We start from the raw sequence: 25,684 nt of genomic DNA, 5'->3' as shown, positions 1-25,684 counted from the left end.
GAAGCACCAACCCTATTAAAAATACAAAAATTAGCTGGATATGGTAGTGCACACCTATAATCCCAGCCACTTGGCAGACTGAGGCAGGAGAATCCCTTGAACACGGGAGGCAGAGGTTGCAGTAAACTGAGATTGTGCCACTGCACTCCAGCCTGGGTGATAGAGTGAGACTCCATCTCAAAACAAAACAAAAAAAAGCAAGTATAAAGTTGATATCACTTGGACCCCCCCGACCCCAGGCAAGTCCCATGACCCTTCTGGGGGGACCCTCCTGTCGCCATGCTCCTCTCACACAGTTTTGTATCTGCAATCTGCTAGTTTTCTTTCTTTTTTGAGACAGAGTTTAGCTCTTATTGCCTGACTGCAACCTCTGCCTCCCAGGTTCAAGTGATTCTCCTGCTTCAGCCTCCTGAGTAGCTAGGACTACAGGCTCGAGCCACCAGGCCCATCTAATTTTGTTTTTGGTAGAGACAGGGTTTCACCACTTTGGCCAGGCTGGTCTCAAACCTGACCTCAGGTGATCCACCAACCTTGACCTCCCAAAGTCCTGGGATTACAGGCGTGAGCCGCCACAACCAGCCACTCTGCCCAGTTTTCTTTTTTTCTTTTAGCTAGAGTCTCACACTGTCACCCAGGCTAGAGTGCAGTGGTTCGATCTTGGCTCACTGCAGCCTCTGCCTCTTAGGTTCAATCAATTCTCCTGCCTCAGCCTCCCCAGTAGCTGGGATTACAGGTGCTGCCACCACACCTGGCTAGTTTTTTATGTAGCTTTTTAGTAGAGGCAGAAGGGTTTCACCATGTTGGCCACGCTGGTCTTGAACTCCCAACCTCAGGTGATCCGCCTGCCTTGGCCTCTCAAAATCCTGGGTTTACAGGCGTGAGCCACAGCACCCAGCCACTCTGCCGTTTTCTACTGGAGGGTTGGTCTTCTGGCATTTTTCTCTGTATCTGCCAGCATTTTCTATATTTTTAAAACATTTAACTGTTTTTTAGTGTTTTGCTACACAGATGCTTCTTTAGGGTCTGATATGAAAGGTTCTTGTCACCTAGGCAGGCATGCAGGCTCCTGTCTGTGACTACTGTCAGATCCTGGCCTGGACGAGATGTTCCGCCTTCTAGAATGTGCTCTTCTGCCGGGTGCGGTGGCTCACGCCTGTAATCCCAGCACTTTGGGAGGCCGAGGTGGGTGGATCACGAGGTCAAGAGATCGAGACCATCCTGGTCAACATGGTGAAACCCCGTCTCTACTTAAAATACAAAAACTTAGCTGGGCACAGTGGCGCGTGCCTGTAATCCCAGCTACTCAGGAGGCTAAGGCAGGAGAATTGCCTGAACCCAGGAGGCGGAGGTTGTGGTGAGCCGAGATCGCACCATTGCACTCCAGCCTGGGTAACAAGAGCGAAACTCCATCTCAAAAAAAAAAAAAAAGAATGTGCTCTTCTGTGGCGCTGTGTTCTCCAGACTCTTTCTTTCCTCACGTTGACAGGAGCAGGGTGATGGGAGTGTCCCCTCAGGAGGCTCAGGGATGAGGTCTCATCCTGCACTTTTATTTATTTTTGAGGCGGGGTCTCACCCTGTCACCCAGGCTGGAGTGCAGTGGTCCACACATGGCTCACTGCAACCTCAACCTCCTGGCTCAAGTGATCCTCCCACCTCAGCCTCCTGAGCAACTGGAACCACAAACACGCACCATCGTACCTGGCGAATTTTGAAAATGTTTTGTAGAGACAGGATCTCCATGTTGCTCAGGCTGGTCATCTGCACTTTGATTCCTCTGCTTGTTCTGGCTGAAGGTGCAGGCTGCTTAGGTGTGTTTCGGTGGATGTTTTGAGGACTTTTTTTATTTTTAAATGCATGTATAGCATGAGTGATGAAGCCAAACACAGCTCTTCGCTCTGAGCAACGTCCCGATACTGCACAGGCCATTCGTAGCCATCCCAACCACTGACTTCCCGTGACGCTTTCTCTTTTCAGGCCACGGGAAGTTGTTATTTAAAGATGGCAGTTATTACGAAGGGGCGTTTGTGGATGGAGAGATCACAGGAGAAGGCCGCCGGCACTGGGCCTGGTCAGGTGAGCGCCAGCTGGGATGGCACATTTGCTCCTTTCTCATGACCTGCTGGGCTTAGTCAGCCCCTGGAGTCTGGATGCAGAAGGTGTGATGTGTAGACAGGGCCTGTGTGCTGGAAAGCCCTGGGGATCTATTACTTGGACTCTAGGGAGGCTCTGTGGTCACCACTGAGAGCAACTCAGGCCTCCAGAGACACTTCTCTGGAGTCAAGATGTATCAGTCCTGAGCTATGCTATTGCTTTTTTCTTTAAAGCTGTTTCAGCCCCATTGTATCCCTAGGTGGGAAACCCGCTGTGGGGACTCCCGTGCGGGTGGCCAGGAGCTGTCTCCAGGAACCTCAGAGCCTCAGGGCAGAGCGGTCCAGTGGAGCTCTTTCCTCTCAGGCCTGGCTTTCAGTTTTTAAAGAGCCAGGGAAAAAGCTCCCTCTGCAGACTCTGACCAGAGGGTCCTTTGCCCGCTGGCACAGGGGAGCAGAGCCCTCGGATGGATGGTCACAGAGAATGTGCCTAGGCTGTCTGCCTGCCCAGCTGTTGGGGAGGCCAGACCTGCTTACCATGTTTTCCCTCATGAACCAGACAGAGTGCTGTGATGGAGGCAGGGGTGCCCGTTCTGAAGTGGTTCCTGCGTCTCGTGGGCCAGGGACGTCAGAGCTGACTGATGCTGCAGCCCTGACCCAGCCTTTTGTCTCTCTTCTCGTCCACACGCAGGGGACACCTTCTCTGGACAGTTTGTTCTGGGAGAGCCTCAAGGACGTGGCGTCATAGAGTACAAAGCCGGCGGGTGTTACGAAGGGGAGGTCTCCCACGGCATGCGGGAAGGTCTGGCGTCCACGGGAGCCAGTGCTGTGGGGGCGGGCATTTCTGGGGGCTCAGAATCTCCCATCCACTCAGGCTTGAGAACCTCTGATAAGGCCTGGCTGACTTCAGAGGGTGGGAAAGGAGGTGGGGGGGCCCGTGTCCTCTTCTCCCCACCTCACCGTGGCTTATGCCCTGCACACACCAGTGTGCCCACTGGGTCCTGTGGCACTTGCTGCATCTCCGTTATTTGCTGCCATGGAACACATGCCCGTGGCTTAGGGGTAAAAACAGCCACTGCTTTAGTAACTGCTCCTGAGCCTGGGGTCAGTAGGTTAGCCTGGGCCCCACAGGGAGGGGCTTCTGGTCACATCTCACCTGGGGTCACTAAATGGCTACAGTCACAGCAGCTCCACCAGGCCTGAGGGTCCCTGAGGTCCTCATAGGCCTGGGAAGCCAGCTCCTTGCCCAGGAGTTTTGGTCAGCTTGGCTACTTCCTCCATACTCTGTGGGCCCAAGCAAGTCAGGAGGCCAGACTCAAGCCAGGAGGGCGCTCTGCCCTGTCCCTCTACCCAACCAAGCCAGGCCCATCGTGGTCCACAGTCCCCCGGCCAAAAGGCACCCACACCTGAGCAGGAGTCAAATGCATAACACCCCCACCCCAGATGGAGCTTCCTCTTTGTTTTCCAGCGTTTCCCTCATGTTAAGAAGCAGAGGCCAGGCATGTCATCCCAGTACTTTGGAAGGCCAAGTCAGGAGGATCACTTGAGTTCAGGAGTTTGAGATGAACCTGGCCAAAATGGCAAAACCCTGTCTCTACTAAAAATACAAAAATGACCTGGGCATGGTAGCAGAGGCCTGTAATCCCAGCTACTCAGGAGGCTGAGGCAGGAGAATCACTTGAATCTGGGAGGCAGGGTTGCAGTGAGCCAAAATTGTGCCACTGCACTCCAGCCTGCGCAACAGAGTGAGACTCCGTCTCAAAAACAAAACAAAAAAACAAAAGAAGCAGAAATACTCTCAAATTTCTGAATTGTCCAAAGCCTGAAAATCCCACAGTTTACTGAAGCCCCATCCTCTTGAGCTTTTCCTCATTTGGGTCAAGCACCCCCCCACCCACCCACCCACCCTCACTGAACTTGGTTTCATGTAAAAACAAACATCAGGCCCAAACGGAGCCCATCTCCACCCAGCAGGATGCAGAGGCCGTGCAGTCTCAAACGCGGGGCAGTCTGCAGGGCCCCTTCAGCGGCACCTTTGAGAGCAGGACCCCAGGTCCACTTTTGCTGCCCTGTGGACTGACCGGCCCGTCCCAAAGCGCATCTGCCCTTCCCGTTCAGAGCCTCCCTGAGCCGTGCCGGGGCCTAAGTGTAGCTGGGCCTGGAGGGTCCCTTGAGCTCCTGGGGGGCCCTGAGTCCTACGCCTCCTAGACACCCTGCCTTCCTCCTGCCCGTCCTCCAAGGAGCAGGGTGCAGATCCGTTCTCCAATACAGGAGGCACGAAGCCAAGCGTGTCTCAGTCCCTTCTCCAGGACTCGGGTTTCTGGTGGATCGGGATGGACACGAAGCCAAGTGTGTCTCTTGGTCCCTTCTCCAGGACTCGGGTTTCTGGTGGATCGAGATGGACACGAAGCCAAGTGTGTCTCTTGGTCCTTCTCCAGGACTCGGGTTTCTGGTGGATGGAGATGGACACGAAGCCAAGTGTGTCTCTTGGTCCCTTCTCCAGGACTCGGGTTTCTGGTGGATCGAGATGGACAGGTGTACCAGGGCTCCTTCCATGGCAACAGGAGGCACGGGCCGGGGCAGATGCTCTTTAAGTGAGTATGAGTCCTGCAGGCGCTACCGGGTGAATGGCAGATGCAGAGCAGGTGTGAGGCCACGTGGCCTGGGGACATAGACAGGACTGACCATAGGACACCCCGGGCCTGATCCAGCCCCTGTCTGCCCCCAGCCCCTCCAGGGCCAAGTTGTTTACATTCTGTGGTTTTGGGTGTCATTCTGCAGTTTTCCCCCTATTTACTGAAATTGACTGATTGTGTGTTTAGTAGAGAAAACATCACCCCCTGCCCCATTAAAATACCTCCTGAGAAGATCAGGCAGGTGGAAGGGTGGTACCACAGGAGCCTCTCCAGGTCTGGATGAGGATGGAGGTGCCCTCCCGCCAGCAGAGCCTCCTGCCTCCAGCAAGTGCTAGACGTCTTCAGCTGTGTTAAAATTCCTGAGGCAGAGGCAGTCTCCACTGGCTGTGGAGACTGCAGGCCCCTCCTGCCTCTCCTGTGTCATTGCCCATTTCGAGTGGCAAAAGCTGAGTACGTCCCGAGTGGGCCTGCCATCTAGGGTGGGGGTGGGCGGACGTGTCCCCGCGCCTGTCATCGGCCCCCAGCCGGCCCTGATGAGGCAGGAGCACTTGGGGCCATCTGCTCAGGCCTATTTTTGCCTCGGTCCCGCAGTGCCTGCGGAGCCCCGTGGGAGTAGCTGGTCTGAGTCACTGCCGCCACCTGGCTCCCCATGCTGAGAGGACTCTGTGCATGTGTCCCCCAGGAACGGTGACAAGTACGACGGTGACTGGGTCCGGGACCAGCGTCAGGGACACGGGGTGCTACGCTGCGCCGACGGCTCCACCTATGAGGTACCCAGGGGCACACAGCGCCCACTGCCCAGAGGGTACAGACCTCACAGTTGGCAGGGCATGTAGGATGTGTAGGGAGCCTCGCCCTGGCAGCTTCTCCACGTGCCAGGCCCTGCTCATCCCTTATCACCTTGTGTGGGAAGAGAAGTTTCCCTCTCCCCTCACAGAGAAAAACAAACAGGAGTGGATTCATCTGTGTACCTCGTGTATGCTCAGGAGGTACCTGGCGAAGTGGGGGAAGCTCACAGGTGGCTCTCACCTTTGGTTCAAACTCCATCTTCAGCCAAACCAAAGGAAGAAGGGTTTTGGGGGCCATTCATGGGGTTAAGTCTTGTGGTGTGGCTGAGGTGGGGCCTTCCCCACCGATAGGAGCTGTCACGCCTCAATGATCTGGGCCTTTCTCCTCCTCGTAGGAAAAGGAGACACCCTTACACGTGGAGTTTCCTTTTGGATGCAAATTTTTCTTACACAAGGGAAACTTGTACTCTGTTTTCAGAGCTTCCCCTGTGTCTGCAGTTTCTCAAAATAATCAGCTCAAAATAGTGCTGATGCCAAAGAGGCAGATTTTGGGGTGGCACATTCTGGTCTGCGACAGACCCTACAAGGCAGGGACTAGGATTGTTCTCTGGGGAGAGGGTCGGTGGCCCCGCGCATGCAGAGAGCAAATTCAGGAGGGTTGGAGGAGAAAGTGCCGGACTTGTGGACAGGTTGGATGTGTAAGCAGGGGCAAGAGAAGAGTCGAGGCTGGCGCCTGGGCTTTGGCCTGTGTTGAGTGAATGGTGGGACCTGGTTCAGGACGCAATCAGGAGACATAAACCACACCCATCGCTGGGCACAGCAGGTCACACCTGTCATCCCAGCACTTCAGGAGGCTGAGGTGGGCAGATCACCTGAGGTCAGGAGTTCGAGGACAGCCTCGCCAACATGGTGAAACCCCGTCTCTACTAAAAGTACAGAAATTAGCCAGGCATGGTGGTGGGCACCTGTAATCCCAGCTGCTCAGGAGGCTGAGGCAGGAGAATCACTTGAACCCAGGAGGCAGCGGTTGCAGTGAGCCGAGATCGCACCATTGTACTCCAGCCTGGTGACACAGTGAGACTCCGTCTCAAAATAAATAAATAAATAAAAGAAACCACACCTATCACTCCAATGGGGAAAATTTAATGAAAGAGTCACTAACAAGGACAAGGCAGCTAGCTACCAAAAGGGGCAAGAGAAGGAATAGCAACATCGCAGAGTCAGGAGGGGTCCCGCTGACAGCCCCTCAGCTATGGGGCCTGTGGGGGCTACAGTTGTTGCCTGGGCTGGGCTGTAGGCCTGAGCTCCCCGACCGTCCAGCAGCACTAACAGGAAGGAACCACACGTGCAAGTCAGCGTGACCAAACTCAGCGCCACAGCCAGAGAATCAGGGCAGCCAGGGCCTTGAAGAGGACTCCCTGGGTCCTTCGGGCCTCCGGGCTGCCATTGATGAGAAATGCAGCATTCGATGGTGCGGGTCGCAGAATTACAATGTCAGCTGAATTCCCATCCTTGCCAAGATTCCCATGTGAACATTGGAGAGAATGGTCCCTGGAACGGGAGGAACCCAGCACCCTTCTGAGACTCAGACCTCAACAGAGGGTGTGGCTGCCAGCCCAGGTGGGAGAAGAGTTTTCTAGGGTTCCAGGGGCCAGAGCTGCTTCTCAGGAAACTCCCCCTGAGGCACGGGAGGCCCTTGCCAGAGACCAGACACTGGGGGGTTTTCTGCAGGCCACTGGCCCCGGCCATAGGAGTTAAAAGTAGACACACTGCCTCCCACAGTCTCACCTGGTTCTCTTTGACAAAGCCTGGCATTGCGCTTGCTGGCAAAGGAGAAATGTTTACAGGGTCCAGCTCCCATTGGGCAAAGCGGGCAAGGAAGAGGGTGCTGGGAGTTGAGACGTGATGGGTTGGCAGTTGGCATGAGGTCTCATGGGATGGAGGAGATGGGGGTGGGGGTGGGAGCCTGTGGCTGGTGTAGCTGCCCCTCAGCAGGGCCTCAGAGCTGGCCAGATGTGGGGCCCTGGAGGGGTGGTCAGGCTCCCCCTCCCCATGCATGTCCATCCTCCCTGCTCTTGAAACAGACCATTCTGCTTGGGTAAAAGTGCCGCCCATGCCCACTCCGGGAGCGTCCTTGCTGGGCCGTGGGAGTCCACACTAGCATCGCTGCTGCCCCTGCTGGCCTGGGCCGGTGCTGCTGAGCCACAGGCAGGAGGTGCTGTAGCCTCACCAAGGCTCCACCTCTTCTCTCCCAGGGATGTGTTTGTCCTGCAGGACCAGGCTTCACATCATGCCGGGACAGCCACGACTCCCTTGCCTTCACTCTCCAGAGTGGCAGTGGGAGAGATGACCATGGGAGTCTCTGGGCAGGATTCTCTTCTCCCTTCCTAAGGCTGAGCAGGGCCTCACCTTGCAGGGCTGGGGTGAGGCTGGGGCCAGCTCTGGTGCATAGCTCTGGAGCTTAGGCTTGGGTATGTGGTTTCACTTCCTGGATGCCAGGTTCTGCCCTCTGCCTTTCAGTGCATTGGCCAGTCTGTGTAGAGGGTAGGTGAGGAAGCTAAGCCACAAGGGAGTGGACGCGCAACCCTGGGAGCCCCCGGCCACTCACCAAACCCTCACCTTCCCTGGGATTCGGGAGGACCTGGTCAGGGCCCGTGTCATGGCCCAGGGACTCAAGTGCCACCTGCTGCCGGACAGGCTGTCCCCTCCGGCCTGGGGTGGGCAGGGCCAGGCAAGAAGCAGCTCCTGTTCTTCCAGAGGACCACCCCTACTCCCAGCACAGCCCTGTCCCCAAAAGCTGTTCTGTCCCACGGGTCCCCTGGCTGCCACCCAGGCACCAACTTGGGGACATGCAGCCTGCTGGTCACCATTGACCTGGGCTGAGAGAGGACCGGGCGAGGGACGGCTCCCTCCTTCCTGGGCTCATGGCTGCAGGGCACTCGGCGCGTCCACCAGGGGGCAGCCCAGCCCCTTCCCAGCACCACACTGGCCCAGCCTCGCTGGAGGGAGGCGGCTCCTGCCTGGGAGCCTGGAGCTTACTCCCAGCCTGTGGTGTGGATGGGCAAGGATGGTCCGGGATGGGCACTGGGCCTGAGGACTGGCTGCATACTCCTGAGAACAGGCCCCGATTGGTCCCCAGTGCTGCTACGCAGCTCTGTCGCTCCGGGCCTTTCTACTTGGGATGGTTTTTCCTCTTGGTGCTAAAGCCTTGAGTTCCTCAGAGTTTTGCAGAGGATTCTACAAAGGTCTTGGTGCAAACCCTTTGAGTGACCTACATTCCCTGGGGTTAAAACGTGACCTCCCTTTCCCTCTGCCGTCCAGGCCTGGAGGACCAGATGACCTGGGCAGGCCCTGGGACTGCCGGCCAACTGAGACCCGCACACCCTTACAAGGCAGGCCCATGGCCTGAGCTCCATGAGGACACTGCTGTGTGCTGGTGCTGCCCGCCCCCTGGGGTCCCCTGGGCAATGTCCCCAGCAGCAGCAGTCCCCTGGCCTTGTCCACACTGCTGACACCTGCGGGCACGGGCAGACCACGGCCAGTGCATGCAGCCACCGAGCCACCCGCTCCTCCAGCACCTTCTATAGGCAATGCCCCTACCCAGACCGATGTAGACGCTAGGAACAGAGAAGGGCGCCCGAGGCCCAGAGGACAGGCAGGGCTGCATGCCCTCAGGATCAGGGCTGGGCCTGGGCGGCCTCCCACGCAGCACAGTGGGGCTGCCAGACTGCACTTGAAGGCAGAAGGTTTTCACATGGCTGTTTGTGCAAAAAAAAAGCACCAGGTGTGTCCCTTGGCCTCCCGTTAATTAGGAGAAGTGAGGCTCTCGGTGCGTGGCACCCACAGCCCAGCTGCGCAGCTCTCTGCTCTGCGTCTTAGCGCTGGACCCTCCAGCCACGGGGCCCCTCTGCCACCTTCAGCCTGGAGAGTAAATGCAATCGGCCCAGGGAGGCGGCAGCAGCTGGAGAGGGGAGTCCAACTGCACATCCCCAGGCCAGTCCTGAGTGAGGGGACAGCCATTCCTTGTGATGTCATTCATCAAATACTTAGCCCACTTGAAAAAATATTCTGTCAGCCAGGCACAGTGGCTCACACCTGTAATCTCAGCACTTGGGGAGGCTAAGGTGGGAGTATTGCTTGAGCCCAGGAATTTAAGACCAGCCTGGGCAACACAGGGAGACTGTCTCTACAGAATAATTTTTTTAAAATTAAATTTTAGCCAAGCATGATGGCACACACCTGTGGTCCCAGCTACTCAGGAGGCTGAGGAGGGAGAATCACTTGAACCTTAGAGGCAGAGGTTGCAGTGAGTTGAAATAATGCCACTGCACTCCAGCCTCGGTGACAGAGCAAGAAGCTGTCTCAAAAAATAAAAAACCGAAACACCAACTATTGTGTTGTGGTAAAATACATGTAATATAAAAATTACCACCTTAACTACTTTTTATTTTGTAGAGGCGAGGTCTCACTGTTGCCCAGGCTAAGCGTGAACTCCTGGGCTCTCAGCGCTTCTGCCTCGGCCTCAGAGGGCTGGGATTTCCCGCATGAGCCACTGCACAGCCACACCCATGCTGCCTCGGGTAGCAGCTGACGTGTCCTGGAGCTGACCACAGCCACCTCCAGACCCTTGTCATCTTCCTACCCAAACTCCCCCCGCGCCACCCTGGCAGCCACCATGCCACTATGTATCTCTGGACTTACTGCTCTAGGGGCCTCCTGTGAGTGGCATCACACGCAGGTGTCCTTTTGTGCCCGGCTTGTTGCACCCAACACGGTGTCCCCTGATGCATCCATGCCAGGGCCTGTGCCAGTCCCTCCTTCCTTCCTAAGGCTGAGCAGGGCCCCGCCTTGTGGACAAACAACACCGGGAAGGCCTCCCGCGCATGTGTCCTGTGGGGGATGCTGCTGTGAGTAGGCTGCACAGAGATCTCTTCAAGGCCCTTTGGGCTGCAGACCCAGAAGTGAGATTGCTGCATCGAGTGGTGATTCTGTTTTTAATTTCTGAGAAGCCGCCATGCCGCTTTCCACAGCAGCCTTCCCGTCTTACCTTTCCACCCACAGCACACGCCATTCAGTTCCTCCCCAGCCTCACCAACGCTGCTAGTTTTCTGTAGTTTTTGTAAAAGTTTACCCTAATGAGTATTAGCTCTTAACAATAGCCACAGTTGAGTCGCAGGCCCCACCCACTGTCGGCCATGGCCACCACGGCACACCGGGTCTCACTCCTGTTTGCCACTTCTTGGCAGCTGTGGTCTCCCCCGTTGCTGGCCACCAGCAGCCCCCATCCCGGAGCACCTCCCCTCACCATGTTGGCACTGCCAGGCTTTGTGGAGTGCCTGTGTGCACAGGAGTTTGGGCCTTTGGATTTCTTCCCTGGGAGCGTGAGCCATCAAGTGAGGCCACGAGCCAGGCACCGGCCCTTCTTGGACACTGGGTTGCCTCTGAGAACTGCCCTCCCGCCCCAGCCACACCCAACCAGCCAGCTGTTCACTTTTTAGAGATCATTTTATTTTCTGAGAAGACTAGGAAGTGGTGAGGCCTTCTCTCGCTCCGGGCCTTCGCCTCTGCCCACCTGGGAGGGTGTCCTTAGCGCCTCTTCCGTCAGCTCTGACCCTCCCATCCATGGCAGGAGCAGCTCCAGGACACGTCAGCTGCCACCTGAGGCAGCATGGGCTCCAGGCTAGCGAGGCCCCTTTGGAGACCTCCTCTCCCTCCTGACAGCAGGTGTGTCTCCTGCCTTGCAGCCAGTATTCCTTCATGCAGAGCTCTGTGAAGAACCTTTTTTTAAAATGCGTTCTGGAAAAAAAAATGCACTCCTGAAAATAAATGTGTTACAGCTTCTTCTGACGGAAAACAAGAACAGCGGATCCCAAAGCAGAGAAGGTTCCTCTTCCACAGCGATAGGAGCCACACGGCTCAGGCCAGTCCTGGCTGCGAGCACCCCCAGCAGCCTGCGACGCCTTGGCCATCTCCATCCCGGCATCCCTGCTTTATGGCGTGCTGCCTTGACCTCCCAGGACCTGAGGGCTTGGGCAGGCCCCACGCGACCTCCGAAACATCCTCTCTGGGAGCCAGACCGGAATTCGGAGCAGACGGAGTGGACCACGTGTGTGTGCATGTTGGAGCATCTCCTATCCGTGTTGGCGGTGCGCCCCTCTGGGCGTCCCTGGCTGCGTCATCTGCGCCACGGGTGTTGGCTGTCTCACACGCCAGCTTTCCCAGAGGCGCCGCTGGGCGCTGAGCACCTGCTCACCACACAGAGCAGGCGGCTCCTTCTGGGCAGCTTTGCCCGCTGCAGTCCCCCAGCCTCCTCTCCTCAGCTGGGCGTGTGTGGGAATGCCCACCCAGGGCCTCCACACTTGGGTCTACTACCGTCAGACCCAGGGGTCACAGTCCAGGGAGCCAGGACCAGTGGGGAACCCCAGGGGTGCATGTAACACAGAACCATGTAAATAACTTGGGATGTTTGAGCATGGCCCTTGGGAAATCTGGCCATTGCCTCCCATGGACTCCCCGCCACCCTGGGGCAGTGGAGGGGACTGACTGTCAGGCCGCCGTGGAACCAGTAGGGTCACTAAGGCAGGCCCCATGTCCCCTCTGGAACTCTTCACAGTTCACACCTTAAAGCCTGGGCACTCAAGATGGGACCGGCGAGGACAAATGCAGGACCCCTGGAGGCGGTGTGAATGGCCGGGCCTCAGAAACGAGGCAGCGGCGCCGGCCCCACCAAGGCATGCCCAGCCCCTGGGCAGTCGAAGGGCCCAGCCAGGAGGGTCCGGCAGGTTCCTCCCTCGTGACATGGCCTGAGGGGGCTGAGCAGCTGGTCCTGGGAGCCCTTACTTTGGTGCATGAGGCCGTGAACCTCAGCAAGGCCCCGCCTGCTTCAGGCCTCAGGTTTAGCAATGGTTGGGATTACTTTCTCCAGACCACAAACCCTCGAGGCTGACACTGGGGAAAGCTGGACACCCGCTCTTCACCCCACATCTAGGGGGTGTTGAACCCCGAAGAGCACCAGACCCAGGACCCCCTAGGAGGGCCGGAGGCAGGAAGTGCCTGATGGTGCCAGGGGAGGGTGGACGCCTGACCAGGGCTTGAAAACAGAGGGAGTCACTTCCAATAAAAGCACAGAAAGAAAACAGCATGAATGAATGGACCAGAAGTGCTTTCCAGGATGAGAATCGAGCACTCACAACCTCTTCCACCTCAGGCTTAGGAGCCGGCCAGCACCAGCGCAGTCCTTGCCCCAGCTGAGCCCACGAAGCTCTCGACTGTCCAGGGAGGTGTGAGCCTTCGGCCAAGTGGTGCTGGGGGCTGGGGAGAGCCAAGCACTGCCCAGGGTCTCCTGAGCGCTCTGCCACCCCCAGCGGAACAGGGCACGGAAGGGAGGGCGCTCACAGAAGACACCCTCATGGTCCTGGGGTCACCTTTGTGACAGGCGGGGTGTACATGTGTCAGTTTCACCTGCATGACCACGTCCTGAGTTTGAAACGGCTATTCGCCTCTGTCTTTCTTTTGGGTGTGGACCTGGACCGCAAGTGGCCCCCACGTGTGCTCACCTGGGTGCCAGGCAGTGTCAGCAGGGAGGAGGAGGCAGAGCAGGTGGTGGCATGCCCACTCCTCAGCACCAGCCTCTCTGCAGCTGAGGCTCTGCGCATGGCTCTCCACGCTAGGCATTGGCCTGGACTGTGCCTGGGTGTTCCCCGAGGCCTGGGCGGGAGGCAGCTACTCCAGGACTCTTGGTGTCCCAGTCTGTGCCATCAGCAGGGGCATCAGGAGCCTCCCCTATACCCTACTGAATAAGCTCCTGCTTATTCCTGCTTGGGGTGCATGCCACAGAAACAGCTGAATTGTCAAAGGTGTGATAGACACGAATTCAGACCGTGCTATTGGGCCTGTTGCATTGAGAACTCAAATGTGCTCGGACTGACCAAGTGCTGCATCAAAGCTTGCCTGGCACTGCTGCGCGGGCTCAGCCTCCCACCTGGACACCAGCAGTGGGTGATGCACACCTGGGGAGGGCAATGCCAGCCAGACTTGTGCCGCAGCCCCACACCAACCATGGCTAGAGTCACTCACTCCAAAGGTAGGCTCTGCACCTCTGCGTTTCTCATGCCCTGAGTTTGTCTGTCTTCCCCTGCCCAGCCATGACCTCACTGGGTACTCACCCTGGGTAACACATGGCAGCTGGTGCCAGTCCTGCCCTGCAGCTCCATTTCCCTCCTCCTAAAAGCCCAGGGTGCCTTCCAGAGGCCAAACAGGTGGGACGGGGCAGAGATGAGCCATCGCCATTCTCATTACTAACAGTGATGCAGATGCCCTGAAGAGCCCTCAGCTGTGCGCCAACTCACGCCTCTCCCCATCCAGCGTGAGCAAGATAAGAGGCAGAGTGAGAACGATGGTCCCAGGAAGGGACCCTCAAGAAGTGCCAGTCAAATGCAGTGGACTCTGGCTCAGTTTGATGGGAATGTCTAGAGTCACAGGACAGAGAACCAAGGGGGCAAGGCTGAGGGGAGGTGCTGTGTGCATGTGAGGGCACCCACGGCTCCAAGCAGGGCGTGGCCCCCGGGCAAGCCGTGAGGCAGTGGTCAGTGCAGCCCATGGACTCTGCGCCAGTCCTTGGTATCTGAACCCCAGAACTGCTCTCGACCCCAACGTGCGGTTGGCTCTGGGGCCCCCACCCACTGTAGTTGCCAGTGTGGATGCTCCTCTCCCAGCACCCAGGGTGGCACAGAGAACTGGGCTGTGATCTTCAGGGCAACTGCCTGGGCCAAGGGGCCAACATCAGTGGCACACTCAGCTCAGAACAGGGCAGGAATGCAGCCAGGTGTGTGCTGGCTGGGATCTTGGGGTCTGCGTGCTGGAGGGACAAGAGCCTCAGGAGCAAGGTCCCTGTCCAGACAGCAGCCGGTCCTCTGCCCACCTGGCACCCCCAGCTAGCTGCCTGGCCGTTCCTGAAGCTGAGAGCTGTGTTTTTACTGCCGCCAGACACCCACTCAGGCTAAGGCTACTGGTTGTCTTAGAGTCCCCTGCCTGGAGGCGCGAGCCATGCTCCAGGCCAGCAGCTGCCAGACGCCCTGCCCTGCCCTGCCCCGCCCACCACTGATGTTCTGGACCTGGAGGCTCCTTTTTAGCCCATCTGCAAATGCAATTCACTATCCCCCTGCCCCTCACCACAGCCCCTCTTGCACTGTCGCTTTCCCCAGCCTTTGGGAGCAATCCATTCATTACCTTTGGGGCTGTCGCCTTCAGGGCTGTCTGCAGAGGTCCTGTCTCCCTGCGGCCAGAGAGAGTGCCTGCACCATCCCCTTCTCCCTGATCTGCCTGGCTCCTCAGCCCTGGCCCTAGGCCCTCGCTGGTGTCCCGCATCTCTTCTATGCATCCCAGGTCCCCGGATCCGTAGAGAGGCCCCGGAAGGCACGTGCTGCGCCCTGCAGACCTGCCACAGCTGCCTCGGGGCTCCCCTGAAAAAGGCACCCTGGTAGGGCCAGGCAGGGAAGCAGGAGCCCAATTACCTCCTACCAAAGACTGAATAGAAGCAAAACATGCCTTTGGTTAATTTTTCTGCTAATGGAAGTAATTCAGGGTCAAATGAAATGCCACTTCTTCAGATTTTCCATGAACATAATCACCATGCTTTTCCCATGATTTTCACAGGCTTTGTTGTATGACTTGGAAACCAGGCTTGTTATGGAGGAGGCAGAGTTGGGGTGTGCAGTAAACAGGCAAGCACACAGGCACGACTTTTCAAACTGTGTTTTAATAGGCCCCTTCATGTATAAATGAGCAGTGTGACAGACAATCAGGGCACCTTAATCCCAACGCCACAGTCGTGCGCTTTGCAGGTTCAGGCCTCCTTTATGATACACGACACAAACGCAGTATCTGTATGTTAAAAGGATTTTTGTGCTAAAATGTGCCCCTTCAAGTTTTTGTTTGCATTTTATATACTGTGCCATTGTTCCCATACCTCCTGGCATCATTAAAATTCAAAGGGGAGTATATTTTACAAAGCAAATTAGATCACATTCTAATGAAACATAGTTTCTCACCACCAAGGGACAGGCTGCAAGGACCCTTGAGACAATGTGGTTTTCTAGCAGCCTTTGGTCCTGGGGCTCCATGGTAGTCCCAGGGAGCCGCAGTGCCTTGCAGGGACCCACGCAAGCCCCTTGGGAGCCACCAGCCTGAGCCTGCCTTTCTCTCTGCAGGGACAGTGGCACAGCGACGTCTTCAGTGGACTGGGCAGCATGGCCCACTGCTCAGGGCTCACCTATTCTGGGCTGTGGATCAACGGCCACCCAGTAGGTAGGTGTAGCTGGCTTCCCGTGGGTACTGTGAGGTCCGCTGTGAGGTGGCCCTGGCCACGGGACAGTCACATGGGAGACACCCAGAGCACACGGGGGAGGGATGTGGCAAGTAGAATCTGAAATTCCACCCCCTGTTTAAAAAACATGGTCTAATTCGACCTCAGAAATGGTCCTGCTGCCAGTGGGGCCTCCCAGACTTGAGCCCTGAGTGTCTGGGGGTGGCCAGGTTAGGGTTGTGCTGTCCCCCAACTGGCCTCTGTCCAGTTTCCCTGAGGCCTCCACACGGTGATGCGACCTCTGGGGGACTCAGGCTCACAGAAGGACCACCCAGTTGGGCCGCCTCTGAGGCAGCCTCTCTGAGCCACCTTCTCTCTCCACATGGTGTCCTGGTGGCGTTGGAGTGGCTGCTCCACGGATTCCAGAACAACAATGATACCCAAGGCGTCAGTCTGCTCAGAGACACAACACTCATCCAAACCTTGGAACCAAATTGGTGACACAGGTGCAGATGATGCTAGCACCAACTCCGGCTCTGCACCAGGAGCAAATGAAAGGTCTTGGCCTAGCCAGCCCCACAAACCCTCCTCAGACAGCTCCTCTCACACCTCAGACAGTTCCACGCACACCTCAGACAGCTCCACACACACCTCCTCAGACAGCTACACGCACACCTCCTCGGACAGATCCACACACACCTCCTCGGACAGATCCACGCACACCTCAGACAGATCCACGCGCACCTCCTCAGGCAGATCCACGTGCACCTCCTCAGGCAGATCCACGCGCACCTCCTCAGGCAGATCCACGCGCACCTCCTCGGTTTGAAGGACCTTGGCAGCAGAATGCAGTATTAAACAGCACCCACAGCAATGCCCCGCAGGCCCCAGGGAAGTCACCGTCGCCGCCTTAGGGTGCTGACTCAGATGCAGGGAATGTAGGGCCTGAATCCTGAGCAGCAGGAAGACGTGCCAGAACATTCCACAGTCAGGAAAACCTGACAGTCCTGCACCACTCACTAGTGTCTCTGCCATGTTTCATGGCCCCTGGGGTCTACCGGACTCTATTTCACAGTGCTCAAGGCCAGCCGTGCCTAGCCTCATGGTCCGAGTATATCAGCTGCCCAGCTGGTGCCTCTGCACAGCGGCTTGTTGGGGGTCAGCCCCAGCATGCACTTGTGTTCTAGCTGCCACCCCGAGCTCTGGTAGGTTCCCAGGGCGCCCACTGCTGACTCAGCACCAGTAAAGCCACACTCCGTCCTCTCCCAGAACAAGCCACGAAGATGGTGATCATGGGTCCGGAAGTGATGGAAGTGGCCCAAGGCTGTCCCTTCTCGGTGCACATTCAGCTGCTGCAGGACCAAGGGGAAATTGCCCAGAGTAAGCATCTCCAGGAGGACGGTCTGATGCTTCCGGAAGAGAAACAGGTGTCAGGTGCTTAAGCAGTGCAGATACAGGCAAGATGTCGCATGTGGCTCCTGAGGCAGAGCAGAGCCTTTGTGCCCAGAGCCTGGCAGAGAGGCTGCAGGCGTACCAGCACCCCTGCCAGTTGGGCAACCATGGGTGTGTGTGCATGTGTGTGTGTGTAGGCATGTGTGTGCATGTGTGTGTGTGCAGGGGTGTGTGCCTCGGTGTGTGTGCAGGCGTGTGTGTGTGTGCATATACTGTGATGTGCGTGCTGGCATATGTGTGTGCTTAGGGGTGTCTTCCTTGCACGTGTGTGCACAGGTCTGCATGCGTATACATGTGTGTGTGGGCACGCATGCCTGTGTCAGCACATCCTTCCTTTCTGGGAGGATGGTCTTCCGTTCCCTTGAGGGGCCACTGTCTGCTCCCCACTCATCCGCAGGTGTACACTGCGGCTGTTTGCAGCTGGGTGGCTATGAGCAGTGCTGTTGTGAACATTTGTATACAGGCTTTTGTGTGTTTTCATTTCTCACGGGTATGTACCTACGAATGGAATTGCTGGATCACATGGTAGATTTATGTTTGAACTTTTAAAGAAACTGCTGAACTGTTTTTCAAAATGGCGGCAGCATTTTACAGTCTCACCGCCACGCATGAGGGTTGGGATTTCCCACATCTTCCTGACACTGGGAGTTCTGTCTTTTTACAGTAACTGCCCTGTGGGTGGAAAGTGGTAGCTCCTCGTGGTTTTGATTTGCATTTCCCTCACCACCGATGATGAGGAGCAGCTCTCACCGTGCTTGTTGGCTATTTGTTTATCTTCTTTGGAGAAATGTCTATTCAAATATTGTACCCATTAAAAATAATTGTACTGTCAGGCACAGTGGCTCATGCCTAAAATCCTAGCACTTTGGGAGGTTGAGGTGGGAGGATCACTAGAGCCCAGGAGATCAAGACCAGCCTGGGCAACATAGTGAGACTCCATCTCTTAAAAAACTCGCAATTGTTTTTAATTAGCCAATCATGGTAGTACATGCCTGTGGTCCCAGCTATGCAGAAGGCTGAAATTGGGAGGGTCCCTTCAGTCCAGCAGGTTGAGGCTGCAGTGAGCCCCGTGACTGCACCACTGCACTCTTGCACTCTAGCCCGGGCGACAGAGGCTTAAAAACAACAGAAAAAGGTTGTCTTCTTATTTTTGAGTCACAGAACTCTTTACCTATCCTGGATATAAGCCCTTTATCAGATACATCTTTGCAAATGTTCTCTGTCTGCCCGTGGCTTATATTTTCATTTGCTTAATGCTGTCTTTGGAACAGCAAAAGTTTTTAATTTCGAAGTCCTGTTTGTCCAGTTTTTCTTTTATGGATCATAGTTTTGGGAACTGTATTTAAAAATTATTTGCCTAACCCAAGTTTCACAAAGATTTTTTCATGGCCTTATGGAGGCTTTATAGTTCTAGCTCTTACATTTAGATCTGTGATCCAGTTTAATTTTTGTGGAAAAGGTAAAGTTCTCAATTCATCTCTTCTTCATGGGGATGTTCAGTGGTCCCAGCATCATTTGTTGAAAAGACTGTCCTTTGACCATTGAGCTGCTTTGCACCTTGGATGAAAATCAGTTTGCCCTAAGAGCCAGGGTTTCTGTCTGGACTCCCAGTTCTGCTCATTGGCCTGTCTCTCCTGATGTATCCTCAGTCTACGCCAGGACCACACTATTTGGACTATTGTTGCTTTCAGCACGTTTTCCAATTGGAGAGTCCTCCAATTTCGTTCTTTCTTTTCAAAATTATCTTGACTCTGCTGGGACCTTCGCATTTCTGTATAAATTTTTAAGATCAGCTTGCCAATTTCTGCAACAACAACAAAAGGCTGCTGGGATGTTGATGGGGGTGCGTTGACCCCCTCTGGAGAGCATGGCCGTCTCACCGACACCGAAGCCTCCAGTTCCTGAAACAGAGCATCTCTCCATTGAGTTAGGTCCTTACTTCCCCTCCCCAGGTGTCTTGTTACTCTCAGCACACATCTTGCCCTTCTTTATGAAATCTACTAATACATAATAATCTATTATTCATTCAATATTGAATCATAATTATTTTATTAGTACAATTATTAATACAGTAATTAAAGCACTGATGCATTTGGTGTATTCTTTTTGTGCCATCGTGAGTAGAATTTTCTGAACCATGTTTTGGAAGTTTCTGGACTGCAGTTGATGTTTACGTGCTGACCTTTGACCTCATTTCCTTTGACTTACTTTACTCATTTATTCTAGTGTTTTGGAGGATTCCTTAGGATTTTCTCTATGTAGGATTGTGTTGTCTGTAAATAAACACAACGTTACTTCTTCCTTTTCAGTCCAAACATGAAAAGCTGTAGGGTTTTACGTCACCCCCAGTAACGAATGAGGATTCCGACAGCTCCACACCCTCCTCGGTACTTGCTATTGTCTTTTTTCTCTTTTCTTTCTTTTTTTTGAGATGGAGTCTCGCTCTGTCATCCACGCTGAAGTGTAGTGGCATGATCTTGGCTCACTGCAACCTCCACCTCCTGGGTTCAAGTGATGCTTATGCCTCAGCCTCCCAGGAAGCTGGGACTACAGGCATCGGCCACCACACCCAGCTAGTTTTTGTATTTTTAGTAGAGACGAGGTTTCACCATGTTGGCCAAGATGGTCTCGATCTCCTGACCTCATGATCCACCCGCTTCAGCCTCCCAAAGTGCTGGGATGACAGGCGTGAGCCACCGCGCCCGGCCTGTCTGTCTTTTTGATACAGCCATCTTTGTGGGTGTAAGGTGGAGCCTTCTTGTGGTTTTGATGTACAGTTTGCTCAAGGCTGGATGTTGAGGATCTTTTTGTGTGCCTTGGGCTATTTGTAGATCTTATTTGGAGAAATGGTGGTAGGAGGTGGCCCTTGACGCCAGAAGTGGGGCTGAGACACAGGATCAAATTGAGAACTAGATAAAACAGGGCCAGGGCAGAAGCAGCCTTCTGTAAGACATGCCAGCCAACGCATCATGCCAGTTTACCATCACCCTGGTGACACCTGGAAGTTACCGCCCCTTTCCGTGGCAATGACCTGATGACCCAAAAGTTACTGTCCCTTCCCTAGACATTTCCACATAAAGCACCCTTTAATCCACATCCAGTTAGAAGTGGGTATAAATATGGCTGCAACTCTACCCTGAGCTGCTGCTCTTTGCCTGCAGGGTAGCGCTGCTCCACAGGAGCAGTCACAGAGCTGTAGCCCTGGCCTTCCCATACCACCCATTCACCCTTGAATCCTTCCCTGACCAAAGCCAAGAACCCTCACAGGCTAAGCCCTCTGTGGAGTTCACCTGCCCTGCATCAAAATGTCTTAAGAGTTCTTTATATATTCCAGATACAAGTCCTTTATCAGATATCTAATTTGCAAATATTTTTCCCATTTTGTGGGCAGTCTGGCAGTTTCTTGATGGTGTTCTTTGAAACACACAAGTTTTAAGTTTTGATAAATCCCAATTTCTCTATTTTTCTTTTTGTTGCTTTGGATGTCATATCTAAGAAGACTTTGTTTAGCCCAGACTCCTGTGCTTTCTCTTAAGAATCTTATATTTTTAGGCCTGGTGTGGTGACTCATGCCTGTAATCCCAGCACTTTGGGAGTCCAAGGCGGGTGGATCAGGAGATCAAGAGATCCATACCATCCTGGTCAACATGGTGAAACCCCATCTCTACTAAAAATACAAAAAATTAGCTGGGCATGCCTGTAATCCCAGCTACTCAGGAGGCTGAGGCAGGAGAATTGCCTGAACCCAGGAGGCAGAGGTTGCGGTGAGCCGAGTTCGCACCATTGCACTCCAGCCTGGGTAACAAGAGTGAAACTCCGTCTCAAAAAAAAGGAAGCAGATCACCTGAGGTCATAGATTCAAGACCAGCCTGGCCAACATGGTAAAAATCTGTCTCAACTAAAAAATACAAAAACCAGATGGGCATGGTGGCAGGTGCCTGTAGTCCTAGCTACTTGAGAGGCTGAGGCAGGGATAATTGCTTGAACCCAGGAGGCAGAGGTTTCAGTGAACCAAAATCATGCCACTGCACTCCAGAGTGAGACCGTCTCAAAAAATATATATATATATATGAAAGGTAAATATTTATATTTATATTTAGATATATAAAAAGATTGACTCCAAATAGTTCCTAAATGTAAAAGCTAAATATATATAATAAAAATATTATAAATATATATGTATATTTAGCTTTTACATTTAGAAACCATTTGCAGTTAATCTTTCTGTATGGTGTCAGGAAGGGGTCCAACTGCTGTATATTCTTTTGAATGTGGATATCTATTTTGTCCCAAGATCATTTGTTAAAAAGAGTATTCTTTTCCCAATTAATTGTATTTTTGTTTGTTTTTGTTTTTTTATGAGACAGAATCTCACTATGTTGCCCAGGCTGGTATCAAACTCCCAGGCTCAAACAATCCTCCCACCTCGGCCTCCCAGAATGCTGGGATCACAGGCATAAGCCACCATGCCTGGTCTTTTTTCTTTTTCTGTTTTTTTTTAATAGAGCAATAAATTATCTTGTCCTTCAGTTTGCTAACGTTTTGTTGGGAATTTCTGCATCGCTGTTCATGAAAATATTGGTCTGAAATTTTCTCTTCTTGTAATGTCTTTGTCTAGTTTTGCTATCAAGGTAATGCTGTCCTCATAGAATGAGTGAATTGGGAAAAAGTCTCTCTTCAGTTTTCTGGAAGAGTTTGTGTGCACTTGAGAAGAATGTGAATTCTGCTGTTGAGTACAATATTTTCTAAATCAGGTCAATTTTGTTGGTATTATTAAGTTTGTTATATCCTTGCTGATTTTCTGCTTGTTTTAGCAGTTCTTGAGAGTAGTATACTGAAATATCTGACTATAATAGATTTGCCTTGTTGGGTGAAGTGACTCGTGCCTGTAATCTAGGCATCTTGGCAGGCTGAGGCAAGCACATCACTGGAAGTCAGGAGTTTGAGCCCAGCCTGGCCAATGTAGAGAAACCCCATCTCTACTAAAATCTCTACTAAAACATACAAAAATTAGTCAGGCATGGTGGTTCACACCTGGAATCCCAGCTACTTGGGAGGCTGAGGCAGGAGAATTGCTTGAACCTGGGAGGTGGAGGTTGCAGTGGGCTGAGATCACACCAATGCATTCCAGCCTGGGTGACAGAATGAGACCCTGTCTCAAAACAAAACCAAACAAAACAGATTTGCCTATTTATGCTTTTATTTGTATCAATTTTTGGTTCATGTATTTTGAGGCTCTGTTATTGGGGGCATACACATCCAGAATTTTTGTAGTTTAATCAATTGATCTCTTATCACTGTGAAATTTCTTTCTTTATCCCTAGTAACTGCCTTTACTCTTACATCTACTTTCTGTGATATTAACATGGTCACTTTTTATTTCTTTTGATGAGCATTAGCATAATGTAGCTCTATCCATCCTTTTACTTTTAAGCTGCTTATGTTTTTAAAGTGTACTTTTTGTAGGAAGCATATAGTCGTCTTGCTTTTTTATCCAATCTAACAATCTCTGCCTTTTAACTCAACTGTTTATACCATTCACATTTAATATGGTTATTGACACAGTAGGATTAAATTTACCATTTTACTATTTTTTAATTTGCCCCAGCTATTTATTTCCCCCATATCTATTCTTATCTTTTATGAATTGGGCATTTTTTATGATTCCATTTTATCTTCTCTGATTTTTTTTCAACACAAGGCCTCACTCTTTCACCCAGGCTGAGGTGCAGTGGTGCAATTGTAGCTCACGACAGCTTCATACTCCTGGGCTCAAGTAATCCTCCTGCCTCCTGAGTAGCTGGGACTACAGGTGCACACCACAACACCTGGCTAATTTAAAAAAAAATTTTTTTTTTTTTTAGAGATAGGCTCTCACTCTGTTTCCCAGGCTGCTCTCAAACTCCTGCTCTCAAGCAATCTGCCCACCTGGGCCTCCCAAAGTGCTGGGATTATAGTTATGAGGCATCATTCCTGACCCTCTGTTGACACATTAATTCTAACTCTTTGTTTTGTTATTTGAGGGGTTACTTGAAGGTTTTATAATTCATTAAGTGGAAGGGGATCATCATCAAGGTATTGGAGCAGGAGGAAGAGCAAGGGTTGGTCTTGCCATCTCAGGGGTAGCAGAGCTACTTGGCTTAACACAGTCACTTTCTTTCTTTCTTTTTTATTTTATTCTTTACTCCTGGCAAGCTGTGACACAGTTATTTTCAAGAGATGTAATTCTACTTTACTAGTAAAAACTGTATAATAGTACACCTTTTTTGCCACTCCCAATTTTTATGCGTTTTCATACATTTTATGTTCACTTATATAATAAAATGAATAATACATTGTTATTTTTATTTAAATGACCACTTAGGTTTTAATGTTTACTTAATAAACAAAAAACAGCCTCCTCTGCTGACCTGCGTCGCTGCGATTTCTGCTGCTTCTCACCCCTTCTGTGGGTCCATACTTCCATCTGCTCTCATTTTCCTCTGCCTCCAAGGATGTAACCTTTAACATTTCTTGTAGTACAGGTTTGCTAGTGATGAATTCTTTCTGCTTTTGTATGTCTGGAAACATCTTGATTTTAGTTTCTTTTTTTTCTTGGAGGAGGGGACAGGGTTTTGCTCTGTAGCCCAGGCTGGAGTGCAATGGTGGGATCTCGGCTCACTGCAACTTCTGCCTCCCAAATTCAAGCGATTCTCTTGACTCAGCCTCTGGAGTAGCTGGGATTACAGGTGCACACCACCACACCTAATTTTTCTTTTTTTTTTTTTTTGTATTTTTAGTAGAGACGGGATTTCTCTACTAAACATGGTGGAGACGGGATTTCACCATGTTGGTCAGGCTGGTCTCAAACCCCTGACCTCAGTTGGTCCTCCAACCTCAGCCTCCCAAAAGTTTCATTTTTTTATAGATAATTTTGCCAGACATAGAACATAGAACCTACTGTATCTTTCTTTTTTCTTCTTTTACTTTCTTTCTTTTTTTTTTTTTTTTTTTTGAGACAGAGTCTCACTCTGTCGTCCAGGCTGGAGTGCAGTGGCATGATCTTGGCTCCTTGCAACCTCTGCCTCCAGGGTTCAAGTGATTCTCTTGTCTCAGCCTCCCAAGTAGCTAGGACTACAGGTCCCTGCCACCACTCCTGGCCAACTTTTGTGTTTTTGGCAGAGATGGGTTTCACCGTGTTGGCCAGGCTGCTCTCCAACTCCTGACCTCAGGTGTTTTCATTCAGTTTGCAGAATTTTCAATCATTATTTCTTCCAGTAGTTTTTGTGGCACAGCCTCTCCCATGTGTTACCCACAATTAGGCTACTTGAAGTCGCTTCCTTCTTTTCTTCCTTCCTTTTTACTCTTTTGTTCCTCCATGGTTTGTTCGGAATGCCTTCTATAGCTGTACAGTTGACCTTGAACGACACAGGTTTGAACTGTGAGATTCACTCATACACGGTTTTCCTCTGCCTCAGCCACCCCCACAGCAAGAGCAAGCCCTCTTCTTCCTCCTCCTCCTCAGTCTCTTCAGTGTGAAGCTAACAGGGATGAAGATCTTCATGATAATCCGGTTCCACATAATGAATAGGAAATACACTTTTTTTTTTTTTTTTTTAAGACAGTCTCACTCTGTCGCTGGAGTGCAGTGGTGCAATCTCGGCTCGCTGCAACCTCTGCCTCCCAGGCTCAAGTAATTCTTCTGCCTCAGCCTCCCGAGTAGCTGGGATTACAGGTGCACACCACTACACCAAGCTAATTTATTTTTTGAGGTGGAGTTTTGATCTTGTCGCCCAGGCTGGAGTGCAATGGCATGATCTCGGCTCACGGAAACCTCCATCTCCCAGGTTCAAGCGATTCTCTTGCCTCAGCCTTCTGAGTAGTTGAGATTACAGGTATACGCCACCATGCCCAGCTAGTTTTTTATTTTTAGTAGAGATGGGGTTTTTTCATGTTGGTCAGGCTGGTCTTGGACCCCTGACTTCAGGCGATCTGCCCACCTTGGTTCCCCAAAGTGCTGGGATTACAGGAGTGAGCCACTGCACCTAGCCAATTTTTGTATTTTTAGTAGAGATGGGATTTCACCATATTGACCAGGCTGGTCTTGAACTCCTGACCTTGTGATCTGCCTGCCTCAGCCTCCCAGAGTGCTGGATTACAGGTGTGAGCCGCTGTGCCCGCCGGCCATGCTTTTTTTACTGATTCTCTTCATGACACTGCCTTTCCTCGAGCTTACTTTATTATAAGAATACAGCATTTAATACCTAGAACATCCAAAATATGTGTTCACAGCTTCTGTTCTCAACAAGGCTTCTGGTCAACAGTATGCTATAGCAGCTACACTTTGGGGGAGTCAGAATTGACACATGGGTTTTCAACCGCGGGAGGGTCAGCGGCCCTAATTTTTGTAAAAATACAAAAATTGGCTAGGCGCAGCGG

The 25,684-nt window shown here is 52.6% G+C and overlaps 1 protein-coding gene across 13 annotated transcripts in view; it reads left to right on the top strand.

Annotated features, from left to right (window-relative positions):
* MORN1 (MORN repeat containing 1) overlaps positions 1 to 25,684 on the top strand; it is a 66,105-nt gene that overhangs the window by 2,069 nt on the left and 38,352 nt on the right. For 6 of the 13 annotated variants that reach the window (XM_035307449.2, XM_078330110.1, XM_078330108.1 and 3 more), the window contains 6 exons: positions 1,975 to 2,073; positions 2,779 to 2,889; positions 4,591 to 4,681; positions 5,406 to 5,493; positions 15,720 to 15,816; positions 17,084 to 17,194. In XM_035307449.2, the coding sequence (XP_035163340.1) occupies positions 1,975 to 2,073; positions 2,779 to 2,889; positions 4,591 to 4,681; positions 5,406 to 5,493; positions 15,720 to 15,816; positions 17,084 to 17,194 (597 nt within the window). Of the gene's footprint in view, positions 1 to 1,050; positions 1,183 to 1,974; positions 2,074 to 2,778; positions 2,890 to 4,590; positions 4,682 to 5,405; positions 5,494 to 15,719; positions 15,817 to 17,083; positions 17,249 to 25,684 lie in introns of all 13 variants that reach the window. The other 7 variants (XM_035307448.2, XM_078330107.1, XM_078330104.1 and 4 more) reach the window with 3 other exon arrangements.

This window comes from Callithrix jacchus, chromosome 7 (assembly GCF_049354715.1).
Source record: "Callithrix jacchus isolate 240 chromosome 7, calJac240_pri, whole genome shotgun sequence".
NCBI classification, from domain to species: Eukaryota; Metazoa; Chordata; class Mammalia; order Primates; family Cebidae; genus Callithrix; species Callithrix jacchus.
The sequence above is the reverse complement of the archived record's forward strand: the minus strand, read 5'-3'. Positions and strand labels throughout refer to the sequence as shown.